We start from the raw sequence: 26,341 nt of genomic DNA, 5'->3' as shown, positions 1-26,341 counted from the left end.
ATTCAATGTGCATATATCATCATAGCACAATAATAAAGACAGCTGTTAGGGTTTATAAACACTACATCTAAAGGCAAAAAGTTCTCAGTTATAAAGACAAAAGGCTAAAAGTGGCCCAACACAACACCAATGGTGATGACTCATTTACATTAATGAAAGCAGAATAAAAGAGGCAAAAAGCAAAACAAATAGATTCACCTAGAAAATGGTGAATACTTTAAAATTCTTTAAGATATGATGCTTTTTATAAATCCATAAGAGTAATATATTATCTTTCAAATATGGAAATAGTATGACAAAGCATATTCTTTGGTTTTCTAATAGTGGGGATGGGTCTGTGCTGATTTGATCACACTCAATCATGAACTTCTCCTCGAAATCAGGAGCACTTGCTTTCAAAATGGCCTGCTGGCTTTAATAATGCAGAGTGGCTACACTGTAGCTAGTTGGCACATTTGAGGATTGAATTGGGTCTTGACCTAATCAATACCATGCACTAACCAGCTATTACTGTTTATGTTTCTAAAGGAAGCCTCTTTGCCTTCCTTTTCATTATCTCCAGGATTAGCTGATCATACCTGAACTGGGGTCTAGTATTTTAATTACTATCAAGTAATTCTCAAGGAGGGCAGTTAGGTGGCATAGTAGATAGAGTGCCAGACCTAGAGTCAGGAAGACTCATCTTCATGAATTCAAATCTGGCCTCAGACACTTACTAGCTGTGTGATCCTGGGCAAGTCACTTAACCCTATTTGCCTTGGTTTCCTCATCTATAAAATGAGCTGGAGAAGGAAATGGCAAACCACTCCAGTACTTTTGCCAAGAAAACCCCCAAATGGAGTCATAAAGAGTGGGACACGACTGAAACGACTGAACAACAACAATAATTCTTAAAGAATCCCAGAACCAAGTAGCCCCAGGACAAATAGACCAATGACACATGCAAAAAAAAATGCCAGATAGTACCATAATTCAATTCACTATTTAGTCAGAAAATATTTGCCATTACTTTTCTGTTCCTTTAAAAAAAAAAGTAATATAAGATCAGATTCTACTCATGAGGAGCTGTTTATAAATCACATTTTCCATTGCAACAAATTAGTTGTAAACTCAATTTGGAAATGAACTCACCTCAAATACAGCTAGTTCTATACCTGCATAAGGTATGATGCCCAGTATGTTAGGAACATAACCTTTGTAAAAGGTTTTGAATCCTTCATACCTCAACATCTTCTGGACACAATTAGACATCCCTGTGTATCTTGAAGTCGAATCTAAAGCCAACCGGGTCTTTAAAACCTAGATTAATGAAATACAGTTGATCAGATTTATCCAAACCAGAACTGTGTCACAACTATATTATCTTGCAAGTTTATACAAAACTCATAGATAACCATCTAAAATGGAATTGCATTTTCATCGATGAACTTCTATTGTCTTTTTTGCCACCATTTCCAATAGAGTGTGGGAGTGAAAGTACTAAATAAAGAAAGAAAAAAGGCGTCTTGGCTTCGTGTGGCACATCTAACGCAACTTGCCTCACTAAGCTATACCTTAAAGAAATGCTGGCTATTCATCCACAATAATAATAAATGGCCAATGCAGAGTGGCCAAACTGTAGCTAGTTGTAGTAGCTAGTTATAAACTATAATAGAAACAACAAATCACTTTGTAGACCTTAAGAGAAAAAAGTCATAGAAGTCCCTTAGACTGCATGTGACTGTTCTTCTTTAAAATGGAAGGAATAATATCTGTACTTTCTACTTCATAGAGCCTTTTGTGAGGAGAACAATTTGTAAAGTCCTACACAATTATTATTAAACTTATTAGGCACAGCAACCAGTGGAAAGTCCATTCTTCTATTCACAGAAATACCAACTTAGATGAAATGTTCCTAGTGCAGCTGCAATATTATGTTAATCCTAAAGGAAAGTTAGCTTTACTCAGGATAGTGGCACTTAATGACAAGAGTTTTAAATCCTATAGTTCTAATGCCCAGTGTATACTAAAACCAAACCTAGAGCTGATGTGAAAGAAATACAACCCATAATCAGCACTAAAAGTGTAGGTTTGCCAGTTGTTTCATGGGGACACTTACCTCCAAGGGGTAGACCAAGGTCTGTGCAGTGATTCCAGCCAAAGATCCAGAAACAAACCTATCCAAAATTCCCATAGTGGTCCTCTCAGTAGCAAGCAATTTTTTATACTGTGTAAATAAAGGTATTCAGATGCACATAAATACTGAGAAGGAAGAGAGAGCAAATTCCAAATTTACAGCAGTCATTGGAGGTGTGGTTTTTGAGACCACACCTTGTTTAATAGTACCATCCACCTACCAGAATGTGTATGGCTTGTATGCTTGTGGGCTTGATTCACTAGGCTATTAATCAAAGGACCTCACTTGGGTCACCTTCTTTCAGCATCTGGCAGGAGAAGGGGTATCCAATAAAACTAGTTGAGTACATGGACTGACAAGCCATTCAAACAAAATCCAGACACTCCCTTGTTGGGTACATTGTAAAAGGGAGTCAGGTCAAGTAGAGGGCTGAATCATGATAGTATCTGAAGTCTTATCCAACTCTGACCATTCTGTGGTTGTTTCCTTCCACATCACCATGTCTGTAATGAAGCATGTGCCCCAAGATAGGGTTTGAACCCTTTGTACCACTACCAAAAGTTGCAAATTAATATCATGTGAAAGGGTTCTCATTAGATCATAGAGCTTGAAGGGATCTTAGAAGCCACAGAGACATGGGAGACAGGCTGGGAGAAAGCTGGGCACCCAAAACCAGCGGAGATCCCCAGGCCTCCCAACACAGGATGGCAGTCTGTGGAAGTGACAAGAGGCAGCTCAACGCCACCAGCTGTGAAACACCAACTCCTGAGGCTTGCAGCCCAAAGGTATGAAACCCAGATTCTCAAACTTCTGGGAGACAAAATGGCCAGGTAAATGGCTCTAATCCCTCCCCTCCCCACCCAGAGAATTCCTCAGGAAAAAAAATGCTGGAATAGAGGAGACAGAAGTGGGGCTTCAGTGGCCAAATAGTAGAAGTTCATTAGTCCCAGAGGGGCAGAGCCAGCAGGGGTCAACACCAGGAGCCCAGACGTAATCTTGCTCCCCCAGGGGAAGTGCCCACACCAGCTCAAACAATAAAGAGCTGAGACCATTACTGAAGAGAAACAGTGCTGGAGAGCAACCCCAGGGAAAGAGACATCAGGGAGTCAGACCTCTCCCCAACACCTCAGGAAACTGAAGGCTATAATTCACAAAGCCAACAACTAGACTCACAATCCCCAGAATAAGAAAGCTGGGACAGAGAGCCCTGAGCCCCAAAGGCAGAAATTTATTGTAAAGCCAGGAAGAGGCTAACCAACACGAAGAAGAACGCAAAAAAAACGAGGACCATTGATTCCTTTTATGGAGACAGGCATGATCAAAATACCAATTTGGAAGAGGATAGCAATGACACTATAGCTACATCTGATACCTCAAAAGGTAATGTGAACTGGTCTCCAGCCCAAAAAGCATTGCTGGAAGAGCTAAAGGAGGATTTTAAAAAACAAATTAGGGAGGTAAAAGAAAAAATGGAAAAAAAATCCACTGATGAAATCAAGTCCCTAAAGACTAAGATTGGTGAAATGGCTACAGAGATTCAGAATCTAAATAGAGAAGATGACACCCTGAGAGGTAAAATCAACCAATTGGAAAAGGAGACTCAAAAGCAAAATGAAGACACTAACTCATTAAAAATTAGAGTTGAGCAAGTGGAAGCTAATGAATCTATGAGGCACCAAGAAGTAGTAAAACAAAATGTAAAGAATGAAAAAATAGAATAAATAGAAAAATAGAAAAAAATGTGAAATATCTGATTGGGAAAACAACTGACCTGGAAAATAGATCCAGGAGAGACAATTTAAGAGTTATTGGTCTACCAGAAATCCACGATGAAAAAAAGAGCCTTGACAGTATCTTCAAAGAAATTATCAAAGACAACTGCCCAGAGGTCCTAGAACCAGAGGGCAAAATAGTCATTGAAAGAATTCACCGATCACCCCCTGAAAGAGATCCCAAACTGAAAACACCAAGAAATATTATAGTTAAATTTCATAACTACAAAGTCAAGGAGAAAATACTGCAAGCAGCCAAAAAGAAACAATTCAAATATCGTGGAACTACAGTCAGGATCACGCAGGATCTCTCGGCTTCCACATTAAAAGACAGGAGAAATTGGAATATGATATTTCGAAGGGCAAAGGAGCCGGGACTGCAACCAAGGATCAACTACCCAGCAAAACTAAGCATAATTTTTCAGGAAAGGAGATGGACATTCAATGAAATAAGGGAATTCCAGACCTTCCTGATGAAAAGGCCAGAACTCAATGGAAAATTTGATCTCCAAATACAAAACTCAAGAGAGTCATAAAAAGGTAAACAGGGGGAAAAACCCCCACAAACCTTATTAATCAATAAGGGCAAATTATTTGCATCTTTATATAGGATTATATCATCTTATGTATGTTATACACACACACACACACACACACACACACACACACACACACATATATATATACATATATATGTCAGTCTTGAGAATAGTACAGCTATTATGACAATTGAAAGGAATGCACATAGATTGTGAATGCCTATATAAAATAACTGATATAAGGATAAAAAACATAATTAAGAGATGTAAAAGGAGGGTTATGAGAGAAGAGGTAAGGAGGTAGTAGAAAAGGGTAAATTACACCAAATAAAGAGGCACAAAAAACATATTATAGTAGAGGGAAAGAAGGGAGGGAGAAGAGTAGCATTTGAGCTTTACTGTCATCTGATCTGGTTCAAGAAGGGAATAATATACCCTGATAAGTATAGAAATCTAACTTGTCCTACAGGAAGTAGGAGGGGAAAGGGGGAAAAAAGGGAGGGGGGTGGTCAGAAGGGAGGGGAGAAGTAGCAAGTGGGAAATGGTAAGATAAGGGAGGGGAATAAAGAGGGAGGGTAAACTGAGGTAGGCAGCGGTCAAAAGCAAAACTTTGTTGAGGAGGAGAAGGGGAAAGGGAGAAATAAAAGCATAAACAGGGGGAAATAGGATGGAGAAAAAGACACAGATAGAAATCGTAACTGTGAATGCGAATGGGATGAATTCTCCCATAAAACGGAAGCAGATAGCAGAATGGATTAAAAACCATAATTCTACAATATGCTGTTTACAAGAAACACATTTGAAACAGGGGGATACACACAGGGTAAAGGTAAAGGCCTGGAGTAAAATATATTGCACCTCAGCTAAAGTAAAAAAAGCAGGTGTAGCAATCCTAATCTCAGACAACGCAAAAGTAAAGATAGATTTAATTAAAAGAGATAAGGATAAAACATTACATCCTGCTAAAAGGCACCATAAACAATGAAGCAATATCATTGTTTAACATATATGCACCAAGTGGTATGGCATACAAATTCTTAGAGGAGAGGTTAAGGGAGTTACAGGAAGAAATAGACAGCAAAACCATAATATTGGGAGACCTCAACCTCCCCCTTTCTGAACTTGATAAATCTAACCTCAAAATAAATAAGAAAGAAGTTAAGGAGGTAAACAGAATTTTAGAAAAGGCAGATATGATAGACCTCTGGAGAAAACTGAATGGGGATAAAAAGTAATATACTTTCTTCTCAGTGGTACATGGCACATACTCAAAAATTGACCATGTACTAGGGCATAAAAACCTCACAATCCAGTGCAGAAAGGCAGAAGTAGTCAAAGCATACTTTTCAGATCATGATGCAATAAGAATTATTTGTAACAAAGAACCAATGAAAAATAAGCTAAAAAGTAATTGGAAACTAAATAATCTAATTCTAAAGAATGAGTGGGCCAAAGAACAAATCAGAGAAACAATTAATAACTTCATTCAAGAGAATGACAATAATGAGACAACATACCAAAACTTATGGGATGCAGCAAAAGCAGTTCTTAGGGGAAGTTTTATATCTCTAAATGCTTACATGAATAAAATAGGGAAAAAGGAAATCAATGATCTGGGCATACAGCTGAAAAAGCTAGAAAAAGAGCAAATTGAAAATTCCCAAATAAATACCAAACTAGAAATACTGAAAATGAAAGGAGAGATTAATAAAATTGAAACCAAGAAAACTATTGAATTCGTAAATAAAACAAATAGCTGGTTTTATGAAAAAACCAATAAAATTGATAAACCTTTGGTCAATTCGATTAAAAAAAAAGAAAGAAGAAAATCAAATTACCAGTGTCAAAAATGAAAAGGGTGAGTTCACCTCTAATGAAGAGGAAATTAAAACAATAATTAAGAATTATTTTGCCCAATTGTATGCCCATAAATTTGACAACCTTAGAGATATGGATGAATAACTACAAAAACAAAAATTGCCCAGGTTAACAGGAAAGGAAGTAAAATTTCTAAATAACCCCATCTCAGAAAAAGAAATTGAGCAAGGCATCAATGAACTCCCTAGGAAAAAATCTTCAGGGCCAGATGGTTTTACATGTGAATTCTATCAAACATTTAAAGAACAACTAATTCCTATACTTTGTAGACTATTTGGGAAAATAGGTAAAGAAGGAGTACTACTAAATTCTTTTTATGACACAAATATGGTACTAATACCCAAACCAGGTAGAGTCAAAACAGAGAAAGAAAATTATAGACCAATTTCCCTAATGAATATTGATGCAAAAATTCTAAATAAAATATTAGCAAAAAGATTGCAGCTATATATATGTATATGTTTGTGTATATATATAAGTGAATGTGTATGTACATATATATCTGTGTGTGTATATAGATAGATAGATAGATAGATAGATAGATATAAGAGAGAGAGAGAGCAGACACAGGCTGAGTTGCAGATGAAGGGAAGATATCTAAAAGAAATAAAATCAAATTAAGGGATGAGAGAGCAACATACTGAGAGAGGGAGATAAGGAGAGATAGAATGGGGTGGATTATCTCGCATAAAGGTGGCAAGAGGAAGCAGTTCTGTGGGAGGAGGGGAGAGGGCAGGTGAGGGGGGGAATGAGTGAACCTTGCTCTCATCAGATTTGGCCTGAGGAGGGAATACCATACATACTTAATTGGGTATCTTACCCCACAGGAAAGAAGAGGGAGGAAGATAAAAAAAAATAAAAGGGGGGGATGATGGAGGGGAGGGCAGATGGGGGTGGAGGTAATCAAAAACAAACACTTTGGAAAGGGGACAGGGTCAAGGGAGAAAATTCAATAAAGCGGGATGGGTTGGGAAGGAGTAAAATATAGTTAGTCTTTCACAACATGAGTATTGTGGAAGGGTTATACATAATGATACATGCGTGGCCTAGGTTGAATTGCTTGACTTCTTAGGGAGGGTGGGTGAGAAGGGAAGAGGGGAGAGAATTTGGAACTCAAAGTTTTAAAAACAAATGTTCAAAAACAAAAAAAATGTTTTTGCTTGCTACTAGAAAATAAGATATGCAGGCAATGGGGCATAGAAATTTATCTTGCCCTACAAGAAAGGAAGGGAAAAGGGGATGAGAGGGGAGGGGGGTGATAGAGGGGAGGGCTGACTGGGGAACAGGGCAACCAGAATATATGCCATCTTGGGGTGGGGGGGGGAGGGTAGAAATGGGGAGAAAATTTGTAATTCAAACTCTTGTGAAAATCAATGCTGAAAACTAAATATGTTAAATAAATAAATTTAAATTAAAAAAAGACATTGAAAAAAAAAAGATTGCAGCAACTTATCATGAGAATAATACACTATGACCAGGTAGGATTTATTCCAGGAATGCAAGGCTGGTTCAATATTAGGAAAACTATTAGCATAATTGATCATATCAACAACAAAACTAGCAGAAGCCATATGATCATCTCAATAGATGCAGAAAGAGCCTTTGACAAAATACAACATCCATTCCTATTAAAAACACTAGAAAGCATAGGAATAAGTGGAGCCTTCCTTAAAATTATAAATAGCATCTACCTAAAACCATCAACAAGCATTATTTGTAATGGGGATAAGCTAGATACATTCACAATAAGATCAGGGGTGAAACAAGGATGTCCATTATCACCCCTACTATTCAATTTGGTACTAGAAATGTTAGCTGTAGCAATAAGAGAAGAAAAAGAAATTGAAGGAATTAGAATAGGCAAAGAAGAAACTAAATTATCACTTTTTGCAGATGATATGATGATTTACTTAGAGAATCCTAGAGAATCAAGTAAAAAACTACTTGAAATAATAAACAACTTTAGCAAAGTTGCAGGATATAAAATAAACCCACATAAATCCTCAGCATTCCTATACATTACTAACAAAGCCCAACAGCAAGAGATAGAAAGAGAAATTCCATTCAAAGTTACTGTAGACACTATAAAATATTTGGGAGTCTATCTGCCAAGACAAACCCAGGGCCTATATGAACATAACTATGAAACACTTTTCACTCGAATAAAATCAGATCTAAATAAATGGAAAAATATCAGTTGCTCATGGTTAGGCCGAGCTAATATAATAAAAATGACAATTTTACCTAAATTAATCTATCTATTCAGTGACATACCAATTGAACTACCAAAAAAATATTTTACAGAGCTGGATAAAATAATAACAAAATTCATCTGGAAGAACAAGAGGTCTAGAACACCTAGGGTATTAATGAAAAGAAATGCAAGAGAAGGTGGCCTAGCCATACCAGATATTAAACTGTACTACAGAGCAGCAGTCATCAAAACTACCTGGTACTGGCTAAGAAACAGAGTTGTGGATCAGTGGAATAGGATAGGAACACAAGATGAAGAAGTCAACAACTGTAGCAATCTACTCTTTGAACCCAAAGAGACCAGCTTCTGGGCTAATAATTAACTATTTCACAAAAACTGTTGGGAAAATTGGAAAATGGTAGGGCAGAAACTGGGCATAGACCAATATCTTACACCATATACCAAAATAAAGTCAAAATGGGTTCATGATTTAGGAGTAAAAGCTGATACTATAAGTACTTTGGGAGAGCAAGGAATAGTTTACTTATCAGATTTATGGAAAAGAAAAGAATTCATGACACAACAAGAGATAGAGAGCATTACAAAATGCAAAATGGATAATTTTGATTATGTTAAATTGAAATGTTTTTGTACAAAAAAAGCCAATGCAACAAAAATTAGGAGGGAAGCAGAAAATTGGGAGAAAATCTTTATAATTAGTGTCTCTGATAAAGGCCTCATTTCTAAAATATACAGGGAACTGAGCCAAATATATAGGAATACAAGTCATTCCCCAATTGAGAAATGGTCAAAGGATATTAACAGGCAGTTTTCAGAGGAAGAAATTAAAGATATCTATAGGCATATGAAAAAATGTTCAAAATCACTACTGATTAGAGAAATACAAATCAAAACAATTCTTAGATACCACATCTCTCCTGTCAGATTGGCTAAAATAACAAAACAGGAAAATGATAAATACTGGAGAGGATGTGGGAAAATTGGAACATTGTTACTTTGCTGGTGTAGTTGTGAACTGATCCAGCCATTTTGGAGAACAATTTGGAACTATTCCCAAAAGGCTATAAAAATGTTCATACCCTTTGACCTAGCAATACCACTTCTAGGGTTGTATCCCAAAGAGATCACAGAAGCGGGAAAAGGATCCATATGTACAAAAATATTTATAGCAGCTCTTTTTGTGATAGCTAAGAATTGGAAATCAAAGGGATGTCCATCAATTGGGGAATGGCTGAACAAACTGTGGTACATGAAGGTAATGGAATACTATTGTGCTATAAGAAATGGGGATGATACGGACTTCATAACAACCTGGGAAAACCTACACGACATAATGCTGAGTGAGCGGAGCAGAGCCAGGAGAACATTACACACAACCCTGACAGACTTTGCTCTTCTCAGCAACACAAGGTACAAAGACAACTCCAAAGGACTCACGATGGAGAATGCTATCTACATCCAAAGAAAGAACTGTGAAGTACGAATGCAGATTGAGGCACACTTCATGCTAGCCTTTCCCCCCACACCTCTTTTTCTTTTCTTTTTCTCTCTTTTGTTTTTGTTTTTGGATTGGCTTTTTTTTTGGTCCTGTTCCTTCTTTCTCATGATTCATTTCACTGATCACAATTCTTCTCCATAACTTGAATAGTGTGTAAATTAATTCAACGAGAAGTTATACATGAAAGTTATATGGGATTCCATGCCATCTTGGGGAGGGAGTGGGGAGGGAGGGAAGAAAATCTGGAACTCAAAATTATGTAGAACCAAGTGTTGTAAACTAAAAATAAAAAAAAAGAAAGAAAAGCACAAAAAAAAAGCCACAGAGTCCAACACCCTCATTTTACAGATGAAGAAACAGAATCTCATACACATTAAATGACTTGCCCAGGGCCACCCAGCTAAGTTTCTAGTGCAAAATATGAACTCATGTCTTCATGACTCCAAGATTCCAGCACTTTAACTAGGGAATCACTTGAGGAGGCTGTTGGCCTGCTGCACATGTCAAGGGTTCTGAAATTGTTACCCAACAATAATGCTGTTGATGAGAAGCAGGGTGACTGGTCTTGGAGTCAGAACAACCCAGATTCAACTTCTGACATGTGTGATACCTCCTCTGACACAATTCACTTAACCTCCCCGTGCCTCAGTCAACTCTCCAAAACCCTGAGTGGTAAAGCAGTTGTCAATATGCACTAACAAAGCTCTCACTGAGAAGCCCCCTATGTAAGTGAAATCACAAGCCCAGGCCATCCCCATCAATAACAACCAAAAGTGTTGCTAATGCCAATTAGGTCATTGTGTTCGTAGTTGCCAAATAGCTAAAAAAAAACCCAAGTAAAATGTTCATTAAAACAGTTATGAATCAACATGAAAACATTATCTCTCATTTAAGAAAAAAAACAATGAACCTGAATTGAATGTCATTCAATTCTACAAATATCTATCACCTTACCATGGGTATTCCACAAGGCTCACCTTTGTCCTTGTCTCTTCTGGCTCTACACCTTCTCTATGATTTCAACAGCTTCCATAAATTCAATTATCATCTCTGAGCAGAAAGTTCCCATATTTACATATCTAGCCCTTATCTCTCTCTCAAACTCCAGTCTTGCATCACTAACTACAGGTTGGGCATCTCTACCCAAGTGTCCAGCAAGCACAACACAGCATGTCCCAAACTCCTCCAAGTTTCCGTATTTCTGTTGAAGGCATCACCATGCTCATCTTTGCTCAAGTTCTCATCCTGAAGTCATCCTTTACTCTCTACTCTCCTTCACCATGCATCTCTAGTCAGCTGACAAATCTTATCAATTCTCCCTCCACTGCATCTCTCAAATATATTCCCTTATCTTCACTCAGACTGCCACAATGCCAGTTTAGTCCCTCATCACCTCTTGCCTGGACTTCTACAATAGTTTCCTGCAAAGCAGAATTGCAGTAGCTCAAAAGAAACAGGAGATGCACGCATTTAGAGACATCTAAACTGCAAATGTTCACATGGACTATTTGTGACTTGCCTGTGGCACAGCCTCCTGAGCTCATACTGGTCTGAAGGGATTTGACTCCAACATAGTGATGGCATTTTGATCCTCTTCAAAAACAGACAACAACCATACAATAGACTCCTACTAAAGGTTCCTGCTTCCATTCTCTCCCCTCTACAATAGACCCTCCTTTACAATTGCCAAAATAATTTCCTAGATCACAAGTCTGTCATGTCTGTCCTCTACCCCAGAATCTTTAGGGGCTCCCCACTGTCTCTAGGATCACATATAAACTCTTCTGCTTGGTACTTAGCTTTTTCAACCAAAGTACAAAAAGTATTCTAGTCTATCTTTCAAGACTTATTCGTGTACCCTACATTGCAGCAAGTCAAAGCTACTTGCAGTTCCCCAAACTCAACAGTCCATGGTCTGTCTCCACATCTTTGCACCAGCTGTCCCCATGACTAGAATGCACACACACCCTCCTCACTTTTACCTCTTAAAAGCCTTAGCAAGCTATAGAAGGAAACACTGTCTAACAGGTAAATTGGAGTCAAACTACAGAAAACCATGACTTCCAGGATAAGCAGCATACAAGGGGCCCAAGATGGGTACACATTCCTGGGGACAATCATCAACATGTAGAAATGCCCAATGTCCTGCACACTTATAGAGAAGTCTTAGTCACCTACATTTTCGTTTTCCTTTAGCCTCTGGCTCTCTATTCGTACCACACTACAAATTTCAAATTTACAACCTAAAATAAAGCCTAGAAAACAAATATCCTTACTCAGTCCCCTATCTTGAAGAAGGACCCAGCCTGGCCATCCTTCAATCTCCTTCCAGCTTTGCTTTTCACCTTCCATACTCTGATATCGTTTCTTTGCTACTTCAGCATCTGAGGCCTCCTCCTCCTAGAACATCCCTCTACTGTGTGGGTCCCTGGCTCCCATTGGTTAGTTATTCCCAAGGCCTCAATTTTTAGGAGAGGCCCAGGCCAATCATTCCCCTCCATTTTGCTTTTGACTTTTCCAGACTTTGACACCACACTTTCATATGGGTATGCCACTTCCTCTCCTGCTTTTCAGCTCCCTTTTGTTAGTGTAAGCTCTTTGAGGGCAGGTTCTGTCTTTTTTTTTTCTTGTCTCTGTACCTCTCTCATGCTTACCATAGTGTCTGGTTCTAGTAAGTGCTTAAAAATGTTTCTTGCCTTGTCTTGCCTTGGTGCTTTTCCACATTTCGCTACTCCTCAAATACTCACTGAAGAAGTAGTTTCAACAAGCTCCAATCAGGGTACATTAAGTCCAGTATACCGGTTGTCATTTCATTCTCTTCTGTGAGTTTGCTAGATTCTCTTTCTTAATTGTTAGAGCTAAGAAAAGTTATACTTTTTTAATGTCTCCTTGTTCTCTTCAGGTCCTAAGATGCTACTTTCTACAAGAAGACTTTCTTGATCCTTCTTAATCCCAATACTTTCCCTCTGAGATCATCTCCAATTTATATTGTATATAGCTTGTTGGTATATAGTTGGTTTTGTGTTATGTTCCCAGGGACTATTTTTTGCCTTTCTTTGTATAGCACAGAGCCTGGCACATAGTAGGTGCTTAATGAATATTCGCTGACTTGTTGACTTTTCAAACTTAATCTGGCACTCGGGAAAAGACTCTGGAAAAAGTTATTTGAATTCTACTTGGAGTCAAGTAAAAATAAGGAAAAGGATTTTAATTTAATACTCTTGACAGCCTAAGACACATGTGACTTCAAGGCTGCAGGTTCCCCACCCCTGGTCCAAGATAAAGAGCGAATATTTTTTAAATAATAATATGAGACAGGAGTCAAGGAGTAGTTGAAGACTTCTGACTTAGCAGTTACGCTCATCTCTGTAACTATGGTTAGCAAAAGTTAGATCTTCCAAGTAGCTTAAGTCAAATAGGTATAGATAAAATGTAAAATTTGATCCATTAAAAACATCATTGTATTGTTTATCACTTCAAGGAAGTACAAGGACTTAAACCTTTATAAATGAGATGAAATGTTTATGTAACATTAGTGCTGATTAGAAGACATTAACTTTGACATTTATAAGCGAAGGCTTTTTAAAAAAACTGGGACATATTAATCAGATTTCTGCAAGTTGTGATAATCCAATAAAATATCCAGTGTTGTGACTCCCATTTATTATTTGAGATAATATATAATATATTGTATATAGTATATTTCCTTATTTATTATTATTATTAAAGCATTTATTCATGTGTGACTCCCATTCTGAATCCAAAGTGAATTAGCAAAAAAAAACTGAATTAGTATTATTCTTTTCATTATAGAAAAAAAACAAACAAGGATACATTGAATTTCTTTTATAAATAATAATTTTAAAAAATTTCTGCTGACAGAAAAAATAAAAGCATAAGCCAAAAAGAAGTCAGTTCATTCATTATAATGGCAATATTCAAGATGACAATTTTTAATCAAAATATGTACATTTTCAAATACTCCTTAAGGGTTCTGATCAGATGTTCCAGGGTCATTTGGCTAATTCTTCTCAGTTTCTGAACCTTAACAAATGATAGTGTAACCCCTTACACAGGCAAAGGGTGTTGCTCTCCATCAATGAGGAGAGAATCCCATGCCAATAGGTTTTGGGACTGAGGTTACAAGAGTTAAAAGTTGAAACCACCCAGGTATGGAAAGGACCTTGGAATCACCAGGGTGGCCAAAAGGGGGTGAATATTTTGGACATGGCAGCTCTCAAGAAGCCCTTAAGGCAACTAAAAGAACCATTGTAATTGTCACTAGTGAAAGGGGTGTCCCCACCTATCACATATTGAAGTATGATAAGGAAGGCATCTGTGATAATTACTAATAAAAAGGCCTGTGGAGAAAAACAACTCAGCTTTTTATTATTTATATTAAAAGCAATGTTCATTTTTGTGAGGGTAGTCCTAAGGATTAAAAAAAAGTTTAAGCATTCTTTGTTAAATTCCACCAGCAATAATAATATAGTACCTTTTCATATGACCAGTATTTAATTGATGTCTCAGGTGCAATTTTAAGAACATTCACATAATTTCCCTTCCAAAGGGAAAAGATGCCTCCTTTCCTCAACATAGTCTCAAAGCCACTCTTGAAAGTTATTGTTACAGGCGGTAAAGCTTGAGCCTAGAAATGTAGGGAAAGATTGGACTAATTAATTGGTAAAATGACACTTTTTCTATTGTTTAGAAAGCACTTATATTTGTAAAACACCTTCTCTGTTCATCATTCTTTATATTCTTATGGTTTTCAGCTTTCTTCAAGAGATACATAAAACATTAGAAGGTACTAAACATAAACATTATTTAATTCAATACAATAGTCATTAAAAAGAAATTAGCAAGTTTAACAACCCAGCAGGGATCATATTACGCTCCCATCCATGGCTTGTTATGACTGAAATATACAGTTATGAAAAAATACAATAAAAGTAATCTATGAATCATATAACCTTGGAAGTTATCAATGTGGTGGGGAGTCATAAGATGAAAGTTATTTTAGCTGAGCTTAATTCCCCATTATCATATGGTATTCAGACCTTTCCTCCTAGGGTATGACTCATACACTAATGCCTCTATTAAGAAGTTTCTTTTGGATATACTTTGTCAGAAACTTTCTTATTGGTGACAGAAATTATATTTTTTTAATTTTCAATTTTTTCTTAATTACACATAAACAAAAAATTGTAACATGCATTTTTTAAAAATTTTGAGTTACAAATTATTTCCCTCAATTTTCCTCCTTTCCTTCCCCTCTCCTTAAGAAGGCAAGCAATTTGATATACATTATAAATGTGCAGTCATACCAAACATTTTCACATTAGCCATACTGAAAAAAATGCAGACAAAAAAAGGAATAATAAAGTAAAAAAATCTCAATCTACATTTATACTCCATCAGTTCTTTCCTTGGAAGTAGACAGCATTTTTCATCATAAGTCCTTTGGAATTGTCTTAGATCACTGTATTGCTGAGAATACTAAGTCACTCGCAGTTGATCATCATACAATATTGCTGTTACTTATGTACAATGTTTTCCTGGTTCTACTCATTTCACTTTGTATCAGTTTATGTAAGAATTCTCAGATTTTTCTGAAAGCATCTTGCTCATCATTTCTTACAGAACAATAGTATTCCATCACAATCGTATGGCACATCTTGTTCAGCCATTCCTCAATTGATGGGTACCCCCTCAATTTCCAATTCTTTGCCACCACAAAAAAATGCTGCTATAAATTTTTTAACATATAGGTCCTTTTTCTTTGACCTATTTGGGGTACAGATCTAGTAGTGGTATTGCTCAAAAGATAAGCACAGTTTTATAGCCTTTTGGGCATAGTTACACATAGTTCTCCAAAATGGTTGGATCAGTTCACACTCTGCCAACAATGCATTAGTGTCCCTATTTTTCCACGTCCTCTCCAACATTTGTCATTTTCCTTTTCTGTCTCATTAGCAAAAGGCAGAAATTATACTGAAGGCATAGGGCAGGATAAAGTCAGTGATCATGAATGGCAAATTCATGTGACCTAGTACTATGACAAAGCAGACAAGAAGTCTAATGAGACCTTTGGCTAAAAGAACAGACAACAGTGTCCAGAGAAACCGAGAGAAATAAGTTTCACCACAATCTTCCCAAGTCAGATCACATTTGGAGTACAGAGTTCAGTGTGGGGTGGGTGCCACATGTTAGAAGAGACACTGCCAAACTGAGGCATGTCTAGAGGAAGCAACCAAAAGGTCTCAAAATGTTGCCTACTGAGGATCAGTTGGAAAAAGACGCCCTTTATGTTCTTGTTTTTTTTTTCCACTAGCTGCAGCTCATTCTGAGCTTAAGCCTCTCTGTTAATACTCTGACACAAACAATGCTATGTTGGTAAATATTTAACAACCATCTCCTCTCCCCCGCAAAAAAAAAAAAATTACTCAGGAAGCACTTTAATTTGCATTATTAACATTTTATTCTACCACTTTCTTGAGTCTAGAGACACTCAGCAAAACAATAAATCAAGCCCCGATTTGTATGTAATATTTACTGATTTCCAAGATGTAAGTGCTAACAATGAAAGCTTAGCAATTGGCTGGGGAAGTTGCCACTGGATCCAGAGAACCCCTAAATGACACATTCCTCAGCCACCAACACTTACTTCTACTTTCTTTGTATGTACGTGTTTTTAAACTCTGGGTTAGTCATTTAGTTCCCCCTGCATCCACATCAGCAGTGAAATCACTATATGTTGTTGTTTAGTTGTTTTCAGTTGTGTATGACTCTTAATGACCCAAGTGGTTTGCCATTTCCTCTTCCAGCTCATTTTACAGATGAAAAAACTAAGGTAAAGAGAGTTAAATGACTTGCCCAGAGCCACATAGCTAGTAAGTGTCTGAGGCTGGATTTGAACTCAGATCTTCCTGACTCTAGGCCCAGAGCTCTATCCAAAGGACCACCTAGATAATGAGAGTATTTGACAAGGGCAGATCATTGATTTTTTTTAAATAAGGAGCATTATTTGTGAGGAATATTAAGAACGCCAATATGACTGAATCATAAAATACATGGAAGGAAATAAAGTGTACGAAAAGCAGAAAGATAGGCAGAGGCTAGGCTGTGAAGTTTTCAATGATAGAAATGTTTATATTAGATCCTAGAAGTAATAGGGAACCACTGAAGTTTATTGAGTTGCTGAGTGGCATGGACAGATCCTCTATCTCTAGTTAGGAACATCATTAACAGCTGTGAGGATAATGGATTGGAGTGGAAGGAAGATTTTAGGCAGAGAAACTCATTAGGTGGCTATTGCAACAGACCAGGCAAGAGGCCATGAAGGCTTAAATGAGAGTGAGTGTGGGAGTGGAGAGAAGGAAATGCATACAAGAAATATTCTTTAAGAAAAAAAGACTTAGTAATTGGTTTTCTATTGGGGTGAGTAAGACAGAGGAGTTGAGTATGACACCAAGGTTTCAAACATATGTGATCAGAAAGACGGCAGTATCCTTGACAGTAGTAAAAGAAGAGGTGTAGGTTTGGGGAGAAATCATAACAAACTCATTTTTGGATAGATTGAGTTTGAGATGCCTACAGGACATTCAGCTTGAATTGCCCAATAAGCAATTGGTGATTGAGATTAGAGCTCTGAAGAGAAACCCAGTCACCTGCTGTGTCCACCACCTAGGCCCTCTGACCCCTAATTACACTGTCTCTTTAATGTTGGGACAATGTTTATCAGTAGATATCACATCAAGCCAACTTGATAGGCTCAGTTTCCTGGTTTCTTCTCAGTACCTGCTGATACCCCTAGACCAGGATCTACCTAAGGAATCCCTACTTTCTCAGGGACCACAAAAAGAGGTATGTATCCTGTGCCAGTCCCGCATCTAATTCAGCAAAAATAACTGAATGGATGGATGAGTAAATAGATTGATGAATGAGTGAATGAATGGATGAATAAAAGCGTTTATTAAGTGCTACTATGTGCCAAGTGCTATGCTGGGGATACAAATACAAAAGTGAGATTAGTCCCCGTCCTTAAGAAGCACACATCTTACAAGTGGTGGTCATGGCAGGGAGGGGTGGCGTGGCATTTTGGTTTGAAAAGTCACAGGGATGGTGAGTGAAGTCACAGGGGAAGAGGCTAATACACTCTATCAATAGTGGTGGCAGTATCGATTTGATTATGGTTCCAGAGCTAAAAAGCTGAGGTTGAGGGAGAGGCATGAAGCAGCAAACTTACTCAAAGAAGGGCTCCTTGGCACTACAGTGACACATCATCTGAGAAATGATACAATCATCTGAGCTGTGGGATTGGAAAAAGGCCCTGTTAGGAAATCCCTTTTCTCAGCACCCTAAAACAGGAAATTTATCAGATTTATCAGCTTCAGAAAAGTTCCCAACACTGCTAGATGTAGCCCAGCCTAACTCCTTTGGAAGTGGAGGGGAGCTGATGGTTTGCCTAGGTTGTTTTAGAGATTTCCTTCAAATGACCCTATATCCCCAAACCCTTGATTTGACTCTGCTGATCATCAATAACTAACGTGTATAGCTCTAATCATGACACCCGAAGGCCAGATTAGGTACTGCTAAAGAAGTGCAGTTCTGACACACCTGTCCATGCTCCTCTCGGCAGAAACGTTGCTCACAAATCTGAAATGATTCCTTTGAAAAGTAGCAAACATCTGTGAACCATGTACTCACCTGCATTATGATCTTTAGACGTTCTAATGGAGCTGTACATGTTCGAGAAATGGCGCCAGCTATCATTCCTGCCAACACCTGTCTCCACCACTGGCCAGAGACTCTATCATCTTCAATGAATTCATCTGGAATAGATAAACTCTCCCCTATGTCAATTATCTGGAAAAGTAAAAAGGAAAATTCTATGATATTAAAATTAGAAATAGATTGTCCCAGGATAAGATTTTATGTCTTATTTTCAAATGAAGTGCCAATTTATGTAGATCTCTTTGCAGTTAATTAAGACCAAATTATCCCTAGAATGGAAGCAATCTGTTAAGCATAAATTGTTTTAAATAACCCATTCAGACACTAAACAGTGCAATTTCCATTCAGATGGAATTGGAATGAATAGCAATTACAAATGGCAATCTCCATTTAAATTCTGTTCTAGTGCCTTATTGCAGAATGGAGGTGACCTCTATATTCTTGAAGGCTACACCAGCAGAATTCAAGTTATAACAAGTTCTGCCAGGGTGGAAAGGTTATAAGTACAATGCTGGTGACAGTCTATCACCTGAGGACCATGTTAACTTAATTCAGAGAGGTTAAGCATCACAGCATTGGCCACTAGACAACCCTCTTAACCAGGGATTTTCAAGAAACCATCTGCTAATGTGTGGAGGTTGCCTCAGTGGAGAGAATGCTTGCACCAGGATATATTACAGCTTTTGAAGTACTCACAAATCATAAAAATCATCCCCCCAAAAATCTAATTTTCTTGATCAACACATTTGGGATCATTTTCACCTATCTTTTTCAAGTTCTTTACTATCTTTCCTTAAAATGACTGCCTTCTACCCTAAGTCAGGAATGAAAGAGTAAGTAACATTTTGTCAGGTCTTAAATTCAACTACAGTTGAAATTCAAATGACCTGAATAACACCTTGCCAAACTGTGTGCAATTATGGTGGATAGTGATTGATTTTCCAATTTCTTAAAAATACTTCCTGAATCTTAAACACTGAAGTTATTCTGCCAATATAGTTCCCTTTAGATAAATGTCTTAGGTATTGATAGTCATTTAATATCATTTGAACCTCAATAAGAGCTGGAGCCTGAACTAATCAACCAGAAGAAGAGCCTTGACCTAACAGATATCCCTTTGTTCTCTGAGTAAACTCAGAGAATACCTCTTCCTATGTCAACAAGGCCAGATGGGGCTGACTTAAGAGCATTTTTTTCTCTGTTTATGGCCATTAAGGATGAGACCCTTAACCCGGAGAGAGAAAGAGAAAAGTGAAATAATACCTTCCCTCAACAAGTTAACATTCTGTTGGATAGCTTAAATTCTACAATAAAAATGAGGATATCAGCTAAATTAAATTACAAATTTTGTGCTATATCAACCAAATATCTAAGGAGCTATTTTACAGAAATGACTAGTCAAGATTTTTTAAAAAGTTATTCAAAAGGAAAAAAGTTCCAGAATGGCAAAAGAAACTGGCGGGGGTGGTGGAGGAGGGGGAAACAGGAATTAAAGTGTCTTCCTATGTCAAATCACAAACTATATTATCAAACACTAATCATTAAAACCATATAAAACTGATTAAAAATAGAAAAGGAAATCAGTGGAACAGCCTAACTAATCAAGACCTTGAAGTAACCAAACACAAATCCAGATTCAACAAACTGAAAGGGCATAAATGCCTTCTTTGATGAGAACTACCAGGGAAAGTAAAAAGCCATTCGTCAGATTTATGTAGACTGATCTACTGTTGGATGAAACTTAAATATGAAAGGTCAAATGATTTTTATAAACTGGGAGAACAAAATAAGGTATATTTCATGACTATGGCTAGAGGGGGAATTCTTAACCAACGAGAAGATCTTAAAAGATAAGAGAAAACTTCAATTAAAGTAAGTTAAAATAATTTGCACACACTAAATCAATAGAGATGAAGAAGAAATTGTCAACAAAAAATAAATCTTTGCATCCAATATCTATGTTGTAAGAAAGTCCCCATACACACCAAAATAGTTATAGCAGCACTTTTTGTGACAGCAAAGAATTGGAAACAAAATAAAGTGGGGAATGGCTGGGAAAAAAATTGTGGTACATGAATGTAATGGAATATTACTGTGCTGCAAGAAATGATATATGTGATAAATACAGAAGTATGGAAAGATCTATATGAACTGATGTAGTATGAAGTCAGCAGAGTCAAGAAAACAATTGATGCCATAACTACAACAATGTAAAGAACAACCACACACCAAAAACTCAAAGTGAATGTAACAAAATCATAAAGATCAAGTGGGACTCAAATGAAGAGATATGAAAGGACATCTCCAACCCACCCCTTCATGGGAGGTGGAAGGGCCACAGGTGCTATACATTGCACACCAATACAGTTTTCAATGTATTAATCAGTTGTGCTGATTTTTTTCCTCTTTAATAATGCTATTTAGTATATGGGATTACTCTCTGGGACAGGGAGTAAGAGGGGATAGGATGCTAGAAATAACTATAATGATGCAAAAAAAACCCAGAAGATATAAATAAAAATTTATTTTAAAAAACATCTCTCTTATACGAACCAAAGACTGTGAAAAATAGGTCTCAGTCCTTAGCCTCTGCATTTTTATTTTCTATTTTAGGTAAAAAGACTGAAAGCTCCAACCTTGTGAGTTTTGGAAGGTCAAGTGAGTAAGTGAATCATCTGGCATCCCGAGTGTCTATAATTTGCAACCAAATAAGCATTGAAATCCACAGGACCAAGAAGTGCCCTTTGAGACCCAACCCAGGAATAGCTAAGACAAAGACACATCTGGCAGTCATGCCAATCTGGACATGAACTTGATGGAACTGATGCTATATATAAACTGCTAAGAGTGATCCCACTCTCATTAAAAACCATGTTGGTATCGGCAGAACATGTCACTAGGGTTTTGGTATTGATACGCCTTTGAGGTAAATATTCTTTTGTAAAATCTGATTGATATTAAGTGGTAAATTGGAACTGCTGTTCTAGTCACTGGCACCTAACAGTGGAGGGAATGTAGCCAATAGGTGCTTGAGCCAACAAAGTAGCAAAAGTGATGCTCTAGCCCACAGAGTTCACATTACAGCTAGAAATCAAAAACAGTCTAGTTACTAATTGAGGGACATTTCTATGACACCATATTCAGCTGGAAAGAAGTCCTTAAGAAGCTCTGAGAATACTTTGTATACAGTGGCACAGAGAAATCTATCATGCTAATTAATTCTCTGTTGAATGATCAGAACCTTGTTTGTTAGGCAAGCCAAATGCTCAGTAAACCTCAGGATCATAAATTTAGGGCTGGAAGGAATTCTACAATTCATTTAGTCTAGTTGTCTCATTTAACACATGGGGAAGCTAAGGCCCAGTAGTCACAAGTTAGAAATGACAAAGCCAAGCCTTGAGCCTGGGTTCTTTGGTTCCAAAACTAATGCTCTTTTCCACTGTCCCACACCCTAAAGAGATTGAGAGAGAGAGAGAGAGAGAGAGAGAGAGAGAGAGTGTAGGTATGTGTACATAAATGTGTGCGTCTGTGTATACATGTATATTCTCAGAATCTCCAAAGTTTAAAATATAGTTACCAGGTAAGTCACTCTACTTGAGGCTTTCAGCACAAAACAAAAACTTAAGCAAAACAGAAAGCATACTTACAGTGGAATGTTTCCAAAACTGGATCATTTCTTCATAATTTGTTACCGTATTAAATAAATAATAGTTCGTCCATTCATTCCAGTCCACTGACATGGTCCCCTCCTCATCTAGACTGAAAATTGTAAAGAAAGACATGGCCAATTGGAGAACGACTGAACAAGTTGTAGTGCATGATTGAGAAGGGATACTATTGTGCCATAAGAAATGACGAGCTCAGGGCAGCTAGGTGGCACAGTGAGTAGAGCACCAACCCTGGAGTCAGGAGGACCTGAGTTCAAATCTGGCCTCACACACTCGACATATTTACTAGCTGTGTGACCTTGGGCAAGTCACTTAACCCCAATTGCCTTCCCTTCTCCTCTCCAAAAAAAAAAATAATGATGAGCTCAATGATCTTAGAAAAACATGGAAAGACTTGCAGGAAGTAAAAAAGAACAAAATGAGCAGAGCCAAGAGAACATAATATACAGTAACAGCAATATTGTTTTAAGAACAACATTGAGTGCATAAGTCATTTTGACCATTATAAATACCCAAATTAACTACAAAGAACATATGAAGGAAGGCACTATCTGTATCCAGAGAAAGAACTAATAAATAGAAGTTGTGTATAGAATGGTTTTACATATAGATCCATATTTGTACCTAATGGGAGCCATCTCTAGAGTGGGGGGGGGGGTTGGAGGAAAGGGAATAAATAAAGGAAAAAAGTTACATGATAACTTTGTTATATATTTAAAAGGAATAGCAAATTGTGCATAATAGATTTTCAATTTCAATTTTTCAATTTCTTTTTTCTATTCTGCTATATTATGTAAATGCTTGTTTGATTTCTTAAGTTCAGAAAAAAAGATTTTTAAAATAAAAATAAAAGGATTCACCAAATTGCTCAATAAAAAGACAGAGTCAAAAACAACTATATTTCACTGTAAAAATTAGTATGGGGGCAGAGCCAAGATGGTGGCTGGAAAGCAGGGACTTGCATGAGCTCCCCCCCAGGTCCCTCCAAAAACCTATAAAAAATGGCTCTGAACAAATTCTAGAGCTGCAAAACCCACGGAATAGCAGAGGGAAGCAGGGCTCCAACCCAGGACAGCCTGGATGGTTTCTGGGTAAGGTCTATCGCATGAAGCTGGGAGCGGAGCGGGGCAGAGCCCAACGAGGGCTGCGCCCAGACTAACCAGACCAGGAGCTGGGCGGAACAGCCCCTAGCGCCCTGAATCAGTGAGCTGTGGCAGTTACCAGACTTCTCAACCCACAAACGCCAAAGACAACAGAGAAGGTTGGTGGCAAAAGCTGCGGGGAGTGAAAGGAGTTTGTGGTTCGGCCACTGCCCTGGGGGCAGCAGAGGTGGTGCAGCTCTGAGGACAGAACTACAGCTGCAGTTGCTTCTGGCCCCAGGCCCACCTGGTGGGATGAATGAAGTGCCAGATCAGAGTAGGAGTGCAGAGCCTGCTTAAGATCTGAGTCCGGTGCAGGTTGGTGGTTCTTGGGGGAGGAGAAGCGCTACTGCAGCAGAGCTTGCTGTGAGAAATAGTTCTGAAAACAACAGCACAACCCCTCAAGCTTGGGACAAAGTACTCTCTACTCTGCAAGCAGTCGTACCCCAACGAAAAACTCAAGGGTCAAGTAGTTGGCTTGGCATATGGCCAGGCAGAGAACACAGACTCAGATTTAGATTCAGACTTTGGAATCTTTCTTTGGTGACAAAGAAGACCAAAACATACAGCCAGAACAAGTCAACAAAGTCAAAGAGCCTACATCAACAGCCTCCAAGAAAAACATGAACTGGCCTCAGGTCATGGAAGAGCTCAAAAAGGATTTGGAAAAGCAAGTTAGAGAAGTAGAGGAAAAACTGGGAAGAGAAATGAGAGTGATGTGAGAAAACCATGAAAAACAAGTCAATGACTTGCTAAAGGAGACCCAAAAAAATACTGAAGAAAATAACACCTTAAAAAATACACTAACTCAAATGGCAAAAGATCTCCAAAAAGCCAATGAGAAGAAGAATGCCTTGAAAGGCAGAATTACCCAAATGGAAAAGGAGGTCCAAAAGACCACTGAAGAAAATACTACCTTAAAAATTAGACTGGAGCAAGTGGAAGCTAGTGGCTGTATGAGAAATCAAGATATTTTAAAACAGAACCAAAGGAATGAAAAAATGGAAAACAATGTCAAATATCTCATTGGAAAAACCACTGACCTGGAAAATAGATCCAGGAGAGGTAATTTAAAAATTATTGGACTACCTAAAAGTCATGATCAAAAAAAGAGCCTAGATATCATCTTTCAAGAAATTATCAAGGAGAACTGCCCTGATATTCTAGAGCCAGATGGGAAAAATAGAAATTGAAAGAATCCACTGATCACCTCCTGAAAAAGATCCCAAAAAGAAAATTCCTAGGAATATTGATGCCAAATTCCAGAGCTCCTAGATCAAGGAGAAAATACTGCAAGTCACCAGAAAGAAACAATTTGAGTATTGTGGAAACACAATCAGAATAACACAAGATCTAGCAGCTTCCACATTAAGGGTTCGAAGGGCTTGGAATATGATATTCTGGAAGTCAATGGAGCTAGGATTAAAACCAAGAATCACCTACCCAGAAAAACTGAGTATCATGCTCCAAGGCAAAATATGGATTTTCAATAAAATAGAGGGCTTTCAAGCTTTCTCAGTGAAAAGACCAGAGCTGAATAGAAAATTTGACTTTCAAACACAAGAATCAAGAGAAGCATGAAAAGGTAATCAAGAAAGTAAGGGACTTACTAAAGTTGAACTGTTTTGTTTACATTCCTACATGGAAAGATGATGTGTATAATTCATGAGACCTCAGTATTAGGGTAGCTGAAGGGAATATGCATATATGTATATATGTCTACGAATATATATATACATATATATATATATATATATATGTGTGTGTGTGTGTGTGTGTGTGTCTACACACACACACACACAGAGGGCACAGGGTGAGTTGAAATATGAAGGGATGATATCTAAAAAAATAAAATCAAATTAAAGGATGAGAGAGGAATATATTGAGAGAGGGAGAAAGGGAGAGATAGAATGGGGTAAATTATCTCCCATAAAAGTGGCAAGAAAAAGCAGTTCTGTTGGGAGGGAAGAGGGGGCAGGTGAGGGGGAATGAGCAAATCTTGCTCTCATCAGATTTGACCTGAGGAGGGAATAACACACATACTCAGTTGGGTATCTTACCCCACAGGAAAGAAGGAGGAAGGGGATTAAAAAAAGGGGAAGATAGAAGAGAGAGCAGATAGGGGAAGAGGTAATCAAAAGCAAACACTTTTGAAAAGGGACAGGGTCAAGGGAGAAAATTGGATAAAGAGGGATAGGTTAGGAAGGAGCAAAATATAGTTAGTCTTTCACAACATGAGTACTGTGGAAGGGTGTTGCATAATGATACACATGTGGCCTATGTTGAATTGCTTGCCTTCTTAGGGAGGGTGGGTGGGGAAGGAAGAGGGGAAAGAATTTGGAAAATTGGAAAAAGTAAGGGAAAAGGGGATGGGGGCGGAGAGGGGTGACAGAAGGGAGGGTTGACTGGGGAACAGGGCAATCAGAATATGTGCCATCTTGGAGTAGGGGGAGGGTAGAAATGGGGAGAAAATTTGTAATTCAAACTCTTGTGAAAATTAATGCTGAAAACTAAAAATATTAAATAAATAAATAACATGGGGAAAAAACAAAACAAAAAAAATTAGTATAACTTGCCAATTCAGAATGGCAATGCTAGTAAGTCTACCCTATACAACATTGCACCAACTACCTTTACTTCCCAATAATAATGTCAATGCATAATAAGAAAACACGCATCCCCACAGTAATGTCTTTCAAAATAGTGAATAGCACTTAGATTAGCAGATGGCAGCAAGTCTAGACATTCTAAAAATGATTGCTGGGCTTTTTCCTCCCCAG

General features: G+C 37.8%; 1 protein-coding gene across 1 annotated transcript in view; it reads right to left on the bottom strand.

Moving 5' to 3' along the window:
* The window catches only part of LOC118857537 (calcium-binding mitochondrial carrier protein SCaMC-1-like), a 54,934-nt gene that overhangs the window by 11,738 nt on the left and 16,855 nt on the right, over positions 1-26,341 (bottom strand). The window contains exons 6-11 of the mRNA XM_036768193.1: positions 22,402-22,513; positions 18,724-18,886; positions 18,378-18,408; positions 14,514-14,628; positions 2,099-2,206; positions 1,132-1,299 (exon numbers count right to left, since the gene is read on the bottom strand). Coding sequence (XP_036624088.1) covers positions 1,132-1,299; positions 2,099-2,206; positions 14,514-14,628; positions 18,378-18,408; positions 18,724-18,886; positions 22,402-22,513 — 697 coding nt within the window. The remainder of the gene's footprint in view (positions 1-1,131; positions 1,300-2,098; positions 2,207-14,513; positions 14,629-18,377; positions 18,409-18,723; positions 18,887-22,401; positions 22,514-26,341) is intronic.

The sequence above is a fragment of the Trichosurus vulpecula genome, chromosome 7 (genome assembly GCF_011100635.1).
Source record: "Trichosurus vulpecula isolate mTriVul1 chromosome 7, mTriVul1.pri, whole genome shotgun sequence".
NCBI lineage: Eukaryota > Metazoa > Chordata > Mammalia > Diprotodontia > Phalangeridae > Trichosurus > Trichosurus vulpecula.
The sequence above is the reverse complement of the archived record's forward strand: the minus strand, read 5'-3'. Positions and strand labels throughout refer to the sequence as shown.